Source organism: Cryptotermes secundus, unplaced genomic scaffold, assembly GCF_002891405.2.
Source record: "Cryptotermes secundus unplaced genomic scaffold, Csec_1.0 scaffold2177, whole genome shotgun sequence".
Classification (NCBI taxonomy): Eukaryota; Metazoa; Arthropoda; class Insecta; order Blattodea; family Kalotermitidae; genus Cryptotermes; species Cryptotermes secundus.
In genome coordinates, this window is record NW_019728519.1 from 1 (window position 1) to 9,173 (window position 9,173).

Here is a 9,173-nt window from a genome sequence, read left to right on the forward strand (position 1 = left end):
CAATGACCGCCGAGAACGACAGTCCAGCGACAGCCGACGACAACAACCCAGAGGCAGTCGCCGGAGAAGGACCATCCAATGGCGAGTGTGACGACCCAGGGATAGCCGAGGACTACTACCCAGGGAAGGAGAGCGACAGCCCACTGACCACCGATGGCGACGGCGAAAGCACACCCAACGTCGAGGGTGACAGCACACCCAACGTCGACGTTGATAGCTCAGCAACTGACCACGGCGAAAGTGCATCAAGCAACGAGTGGGACAGAGCAGCAACCGACGTAGGAGAGAACATGGCAAAGGTCGAGGGTAACAGTACAGCGAACGCCGACAACGACAGTCCAGCGACAGCCGTCGACGACAACCCAGAGGCAGTCGCCGGAGAAGGATCATCCAATGGCGAGGGTGACGGCCCAGCGATAGCCGAGGACCACAGACCAGGGAAAAAGGACAGCGAAAGACCACAGACAAGCCATGGCGAGGTGGGCAGCACACCCAACGTCGAGGGTGATATCTCAGCGACTGTCCACGGCGAAAGCGCTGTAAGCGGCGAGTGCAACAGAGCAGCGACCGACGACGGAGGGAACATGGCCAAGGGCGAGGGTGACAGCCCAGCGAAAGCCGACGGCGACCGCCCAGCGAACGCCGACGGCGACAGCCCAGCGAACGCCGACGGCGACAGCCCAGTGACCCCCAACAACGACAGTTCAGAGACAACCGTCGACGACAATCCAGACACATTCGCTGGAGAAGGATCATCCAATGGCGAGGATGACGGCCCAGCGATAGCCGAGGACCACAGCCCAGGAAAAAACGACAGCGAAACACCACTGACCAGCGATGGCGTGGAGGACAGCGCACACACACACACTCACTCGCCGGTGATACTTTTCTCGGCGACATCATTCTGTGCGCTGTCGCCCGCTGACCAGCGAAGGCGAGAGCGACAGCGCATGCAACTACGACGGCGAGAACAAAATCACCGGCGAGTGGGTGACCGCCCAGCGATAGCCGAGGACCACAGTCGAGGCAAAAACGACAGCGAACGCCCACTGACCAGCCATGGCGAGGGCGACAGCACACCCAACGTCGAGGGTGATATCTCAGCGACTGTCCACGGCGAAAGGGCTGCAAGCGGCGAGTGCAACAGAGCAGCGACCGACGACGGAGGGAACATGGCCAAGGGCGAGGGTGACAGCCCAGCGAAAGCCGACGGCGACCGCCCAGCGAACGCCGACGGCGACAGCCCAGCGAACGCCGACGGCGACAGCCCAGTGACCCCCAACAACGACAGTTCAGAGACAACCGTCGACGACAATCCAGACACATTCGCTGGAGAAGGATCATCCAATGGCGAGGATGACGGCCCAGCGATAGCCGAGGACCACAGCCCAGGAAAAAACGATAGCGAAACACCACTGACCAGCGATGGCGTGGAGGACAGCGCACACACACACACTCACTCGCCGGTGATACTTTTCTCGGCGACATCATTCTGTGCGCTGTCGCCCGCTGACCAGCGAAGGCGAGAGCGACAGCGCATGCAACTACGACGGCGAGAACAAAATCACCGGCGAGTGGGTGACCGCCCAGCGATAGCCGAGGACCACAGTCGAGGCAAAAACGACAGCGAACGCCCACTGACCAGCCATGGCGAGGGCGACAGCACACCCAACGTCGAGGGTGATACCTCAGCGACTGTCCACGGCGAAAGGGCTGCAAGCGGCGAGTGCAACAGAGCAGCGACCGACGACGGAGGGAACATGGCCAAGGGCGAGGGTGACAGCCCAGCGAAAGCCGACGGCGACAACCCAGTGACCCCCAACAACGACAGTTCAGAGACAATCGTCGACGACAACCCAGAGACATTCGCTGGAGAAGGAACATCCAATGGCGAGGGTGACGGCCAAGCGAGAGCCGAGGACCACAGCCCAGGCAAAAACGACAGCGAAACACCACTGACCAGCGATGGCGTGGGGGACAGCGCACACACACACACTCACTCGCCGGTGATACTTTTCTCGGCGACATCATTCTGTGCGCTGTCGCCCGCTGACCAGCGAAGGCGAGAGCGACAGCGCATGCAACTACGACGGCGAGAACAAAATCACCGGCGAGTGGGTGACCGCCCAGCGATAGCCGAGGACCACAGTCGAGGCAAAAACGACAGCGAACGCCCACTGACCAGCCATGGCGAGGGCGACAGCACACCCAACGTCGAGGGTGATACCTCAGCGACTGTCCACGGCGAAAGGGCTGCAAGCGGCGAGTGCAACAGAGCAGCGACCGACGACGGAGGGAACATGGCCAAGGGCGAGGGTGACAGCCCAGCGAAAGCCGACGGCGACCGCCCAGCGAACGCCGACGGCGACAGCCCAGTGACCCCCGACAACGACAGTTCAGCGACAGCCGTCGATGACAACCCAGAGACATTCGCTGGAGAAGGACCATCCAATGGCGAGGGTGACGGAGCAGCGACAGCCGAGGACCAAAGCCCAGGCAAAAACGACAGCGAAACACCACTGACCAGCGACGGCGTGGAGGACAGCGCACACACACACACTCACACACACACGCACCCGCAGGTGATAGTTTTCTCGGCGACGTCGTTCTGTGCGCTGTCGCCCGCTGACCAGCGAAGGCGAGGGCGACAGCGCATGCAACTACGACGGCGAGAACAATATCACCGGCGAGTGGGTGACCGCCCAGCGATAGCCGAGGACCACAGCCCAGGCAAAAACGACAGCGAAAGCCCACTGACCAGCCATGGCGAGGCCAACAGCACACCCAGTGTCGAGGGTGATATCTCAGCGACTGTCCACGGCGAAAGAGCAGCGACCGAAGACGCAGGGAACGTGGCAAAGTTCGAGGGTGACATCCCAGCGAAAGCCGACAGCGACAGCCTAGTGACCCCGAACAACGACAGTCCAGCGACAGCCGTCGACGACAACCCAGACACATTCGCTGGAGAAGGACCATCCAATGGCGAGGGTGACGGCCCAGTGACAGCCGAGGACCACAGTCCAGACAAAAACGACAGCGAAACACCACTGATCAGCGATGGCGTGGGGGACAGCGTAAACACACACTCATCGGTGATAGTTTTCTCGGCGACGTCGTTGTGTGCTCTGTCGCCCGCTGACGAGCGAAGGCGAGGGCGACAGCGCACACAACTTCGTCGGCGAGAACACAATCACCGGCGAGTGTGACAACCCAGGGACAGCCGACGGCGAGGGTACATCCAAAGACGACGGCCACAACACACCCAATGGCAGTGAGGGACCACGGCCACAGAATAGACGCCCGCGATTGGGACATGGCAGCGGAAAATTACCGGGAAATCGCAAACGCAGACTGCGTCAGAGTCTGGTGCATTCCTAGAAATTGCTCAGTCTGAGGCAAACCACGAAATATTTCTACAGGTCTGAATCGTCAAACCTTGACGTAACGTGGCCTCACAATAAAGAGTGACTATCTTCTTAAACAGCATTAACCGGTTAGTTTTCCTAATGAGGACACAGTGTGTTTTCTACATTGTAAGAACAGAATTTTTATGTACGTTTGCATTAGTTTTATGTTTGAAAAAGTACACAATAAATATACATCATATAATTCCGAGAATTTATTTATCTGATCATGTTTACATGAGTCAGTGCCAAGTAAATTCTCAGAAAGCTCTCAGAGGCACAGATGTAAAACGCAGTTGGTCTGCCTTCAGTGGAATCCTCAAGTACACCTCCTGCCAATGACAGCACAGCACACGAATGATAAGCGCCTTTATGAAGCAATGAGTCTAACCAACACAAAATGTTTCGAAATAAACTCACAAACTGGTGCAACACATACGAAGCCTCTTTGCCACGAAAGTGCATACGGAGCATGAGAGCATATCCACATATTACAGATCTCATCTTCAGATTAAGGTAACTGGTCAGCTTCACGCTATGGCCACTTAATCACCTGTGAAATATCCCACGTTATTTCTCTGATATTAGTCTAGGTAGACGCAGAAGCTGTGTAGCGAACAGAGAAAAATCTCTGATTCTTCCGGCAAACAAACCCAAGCCGTGTAATTAGCAGTCAATTTCTTTACTGACTTAGCTGTACGAAACTCGTCGCAGTTGATACAGTACTGTTAAATAACCTTCCAATTTCCATGAGGTACAAAATAGAATTGGGGGCACGCGGTAGCTTTAAGGCACTGTGCTACAAACCAGAAGGTCGCGGGTTCTATCCCCGATGTGTTCACTGGATTGTTTCAATTGACCTAATACTTCCAGCCGCACTATGGCCCTGGGGTCGACTCAATCTCTAACAGAAATAAGTTTCAGGTATCTTCCTGGAGGTAAAGTGCTGTCGGCCGTCGTGTAAGGCTGACAAACACAGCGCCAGTTATGAGCCCATTTTCTAGGAAATGTGGGAGCCCCGACGTCTCATAATCCTATGGGCGCCCACGGCATGTTACACGGATAGCTATCTGTATGTTCCTTTCTAGTAATACTGTGTTACTATATGCAAAACTTAACTAATTTGTACCCGCTTGTCTACCTGCTAACTTGCCTACTAAACATATCAGTACCTCTGACGTACCGTTTCTAATTCAGACCCACGTGCCATGGTCTCACAACACAAGCAGAACAGCTGATACAGCAGAGGAACTGCGGATCGGCGCCACAGTCATTTTTGCTCCAATTGGATGTTGTTTCATCAACACCTCACTCCGCGTCTTTCAGTTCCTGCCTGATACGTATCAGTGTGACAGTATCCTGCTCTGTATTTGTATCGGAAAGTCGACCATAAGACAAGAGTGGATAAGGGTGAATACAAACAGGATACAATGCGAAACTTTTACATTTATTTGACTCAGCCTGATACAGTCAGTACCTTGCAGGTGCAGCACAGTGTTTGCTTGCAGGACACGCAGGTGGGCCAACTGAGCCGGACGTCTGCTCCCCTCACTCTATTGGTGCTGCAGATTAAGAATAATGGAATTATTTTTATTATTCTCATCATCGTAATTATTTGTGAGCACTGCCGTTGCCCTCATTGCCACAGATTTCCTTACAAAGTAAACCGGATTCGACATTCCTTCCCCAGTGACATTCTCTTTGTTAAGCAACCATAAATATGCCCACATTTCACATGTTCACTGCTGTTTATTTGCCTGGCAACAATTTAATGCATAAAGCCATTACTGGGAGTAGCCACTTAGCTCGTCATATTACAAAACTGGTCGAAGTGAATATACTGTTGTGACATGTCTGCTGAAAGCCGACAGAGATAGCCGTTGTTAGCAAATGACTCTGCAAACACGTCCGTTGCTACGCAATGTCACAGCAACGGTCAGATGATCGCCACAACAGACACTCAAGCAAAAAAGAGAAGCTGTGACAATAGGTGTTTTCTGTGCGGCCCGTGCAGAGACTATATAGGGAGGAGCGATCTTCCGAAGATGCTGCATGAGGGCTATGGCTATGGTCCCGTTGCAAATAGAAGTCTGGTCGTGAGTCTCGAGGTGACTGGCGCCAAGATGAACTGATTGGCAGTAAACTGCTAGTTTTAAAGTAAATCTGTCTTTGACTTGGAACCGATGACGCCATTAGCTTGAATTAAGGAGGTGTTGGGTTCGAGTTTCGGCAAGTGGATCCATTATCCTGACTACGTTTCCGTAAATTCCTTCAGTCTGTCCAGGCAATACTTTATTAATACATTAAAATGTGCCACTACCGCTTCCTTCCACATCTTTCCAAATCACTGTTCACTCTCGCCCAGTCCCTGCTACTAGATAATCTCAGTTGTGGGCAGCGTCATTAAACAAACCGCAGGTGAATATAAATATTAAAGCCTTGGTACTTGAAAACGCTCCAACTCGTAAACTCTGCTCTGTTGTTTGGAACCAGTAACAAACATTGACATGCGTAGTAGCCCGAACAAGGCGAAGAAAGGTGAAGCAGGTCATACCGCTGCCTGGCTTTGTGCGGATCACATAGCCCGGTAGCGGAGACGGGTACCAACACAACGGAGCTGCTTCCCCATGCATTCTACTTTCATGCCCGACCATATGCCAAAGTTCTTGCACGTCATCTACTTACGTGTTATCAGATGACCCGAATAAGTGTAAAATACATGCCACGTCGTTTTAACATATCCGAAATCATTGTCTTCAGCTTCTAAGGTTGGCAGCGGTGATGTGACAGGCAGTATGGCGGTAATATTTTAAAGTTATCTGGGACACCCGGACTCATTAACTAGAAGCCAGTTTAGTCCGACACTTTCTAGTTGGCCAGGTAAGAAGTGTACTTGACGCCCTGAGGTCTCATGGACTAAATATTGGGCCATATATATGTACTTGGAGTTGACATGAACATGGTCCAGAGCGTTTATACTGGAAACCAACCTTCAACACAGATAGGTCTTATTGGACATGGCTTCTTGTTGCACATAATTCGTTCCAGTACGCAATAATATCCCGGGTCACAGTCGAAAGTCGCACAAGTTAGTGCGGGAACGGCAAATAAAGGGTAAAATCTGATGTTAGCGAGGGGGGCCACACATGCCAATTGTGATCACATTGTGCTCCTTTTGTATCTCAATATTAACTAACGCAGCGGAGGTAAGAAACAGCTAGTCGCTCAGCTACTTCAGAATTTCAGATAAATTTATGGAACCTGTAGGTTCATTGCCGTGTTCACAAGATCCGTCCACTGGTTCCTATTCTGATTCAAAGACTAATCAGTTAATTGCAGGTTAGTATTGGTGATAATGCGATTTGAGATTTGAGAGATTGTAAATGGTGTGATTATAAGAGCGAGTGGAACAAATTCGATTATCCAATACGGCGTGAAGATATTTGTCGCGTGACATACTGAACACGTTACAATATATATATATATATATACTTGTGATGTTTGTTGTTAATTATATTGAATTGTTTACAGAAAATTCTGATATGTTCGAGATAGTAACTAGAAATAGATCGAATTTACAGCTACCCTTTTCAAATCAAACAGAATTTCAGAAGTGTCGGCAGTATCTTGGTATTAATATTGTAGCGTGTTTCGTGTGTCACGCTACAAATAAGTTCACGCCGTTCTTTGATATAGCGAATTTATTCCTTTCGCTCTCTTACACACACTTTACAATCATCACACTTGCAGTGTTACAATCACTGCTCACAATATTCGGCGAGGCACTGGACTATCTTCTCCGAAGGCTTGATCACGGCTGGCTTCTTAGCTGGTTCGATGAAGACTGGCCTCTTCGTTGTCGGAACTGGGCTTTTATAACCTTGGCCGCTGATAGGTAACGAACCCTTTGTTATAACCATGGAGAGGTTGCTTTCTTTGTCGTAACCGTGGAGATTCGATTTTCTCGATACAACGGCTCACTGTTAGGGTTACAGTATCGCTATTGTTACCTCTTATGCAACGGTCTGTTCTGGTGTTTCCATAGAAGTGCCTCTCCTGGATTGCAGACACGTTACAATATTTATAATCGTAAGCCAAGCAACGATCGTTGGAACAAACATTCGTTGCTTGGTTATAGATATCTTGGCTATTGCCAGGTAAAAAACAATATGCAATCTGTTGGAGACGTGTTTTCTATTGATGAGTCTAAAGGAATATATCCAGTGCTTCACACAATTTGATATCATCAGAGCTGTGAGAACCTTCATCGTTACAATTCATTACCTGGTGAGGATTAGTATTAAATTAGCTAAAATGAAACACTTCTGCTGTGCTATTTGCCTATGATACGAGGGTAATAATAAATGAATAAATTTTATATATCTGGAAAGGGAACTCAATATAGAGGTTAGATTAATGAATGAATTGATTAATTTAAACATGTTTTCCTTAAAATTTGACAATAGCTGCTGCGTGCATATCTTAGCTAAACAATATTTTATTAACAAAATTAAATATTGCATATGAAAATACAATTTTATTAGAGTCAAATGAGGTAAAATCCTTGTGCATAAAACTCGATAACATAAATTCTTGGAAAAAGCATATAGATTCAAACATAGGTAAATTAAATGAAGACTGTTGTATAATTAGAAAATTCAAACAGTACTTATGTATTTAAGCCCTCAAAATTGCGTATTTTGCTTTTTCCACACTTTAATGTGTTTATGTTTGATTTTTGGGGAAACAGAACTCATAGTATGAGTGATTCTAAATTTCTGAAGAGAACTATTCGAATAAAGGTGGGAGCTTCAAAAAGACCTTCATGCAAAAATAGTTTTGCCTTTTGAAAATATTACCACTGCCTTCCCAATATATATATTCCCTTGTGATAACTGTTATTATAACATTGAATTGTTTAGAGAAAATTCTAATATTTAGTAGATATTAACTAGAATTAGTTCGAATTTACAAATCCCCTTATCAAATCAAACAGAATTACAGAAAGTGTTCGCAGTATCTTCGTATTAATGTTTATAAGAGTAACCCCAGCAACGACATCTTGAAGAAATTTCGTTGCTTGGTTAGGTAAACAACAATATGCAAATTGTTGGAGACGTGATTTCTATTGATGAGTCTAAAGGAATATATCCAGTGCTTCACAAAATTTGATATCAGATCTGTGAGAACCTTCATTACCAGGTGAGGACTAGTATTATATCAGCTAAAATGGAATACTATTGTGTTAATGGGCGAGATATATTTTCTAATTAATTCATATTTAGAAAATAGATAACAAAAGGGTTAAATATAGCAATAAGTTTTCAAACTGAGGAAAAAGCAATATATGTGTTCCACAAGGATAGATTTTGGGACAGCTGTTATTTCTGATCTATATAAATAAGTTATAAATATTTATACCCTGTTCTGACTCATGAAACACTTCTGCTGTTCTATTTGCCGAGGATACGATTGTAATAATAAATGAAATAAATTTAATATCTCTGGAAAGGGAACTCAATATAGTCGTTATATTAATTAATGAATGGATTAATTTAAACATGCTTTCCTTAAGTTTTGACAATAGCTGCTGCGTGCATATCTTAGCTAAACAAAATTGTACTAAAAAATTAAATATTGCATATGAAAATACAATATTATTAGAGTCAAATGATAACCCGATAACATACAATATTATTGTAAAAAGCATATCGATTGAAACACAGGTAAATTAAATGAAGCCTGTTATATAATTAGGAAATCCAAACA

General features: G+C 47.4%; 1 protein-coding gene and 1 long non-coding RNA gene across 2 annotated transcripts; one reads left to right on the forward strand and one right to left on the reverse strand.

Annotated features, from left to right (window-relative positions):
- The first annotated feature begins 290 nt into the window (after positions 1–290).
- LOC111865277 (S-antigen protein-like) lies at positions 291–3,206 on the forward strand. The gene has a single exon (XM_023853178.1). The coding sequence runs from the start codon at positions 291–293 to the stop codon at positions 3,204–3,206; it is 2,916 nt and encodes a 971-aa protein (XP_023708946.1).
- A 1,624-nt stretch (positions 3,207–4,830) lies between these two features.
- On the reverse strand, positions 4,831–6,454 carry LOC111865278. The gene is made up of 2 exons (XR_002842958.1): positions 6,395–6,454; positions 4,831–4,966 (listed from the first exon to the last, which is right to left on the reverse strand). It is a non-coding gene; the product is annotated as an uncharacterized LOC111865278 (long non-coding RNA).
- Positions 6,455–9,173: the final 2,719 nt, after the last annotated feature.

What these genes read in the sequence shown, in the direction of transcription:
- LOC111865277 (XM_023853178.1), top strand. Translation starts at nt 291, where the DNA reads ATGGCAAAGGTCGAGGGTAACAGTACAGCGAACGCCGACAACGACAGT.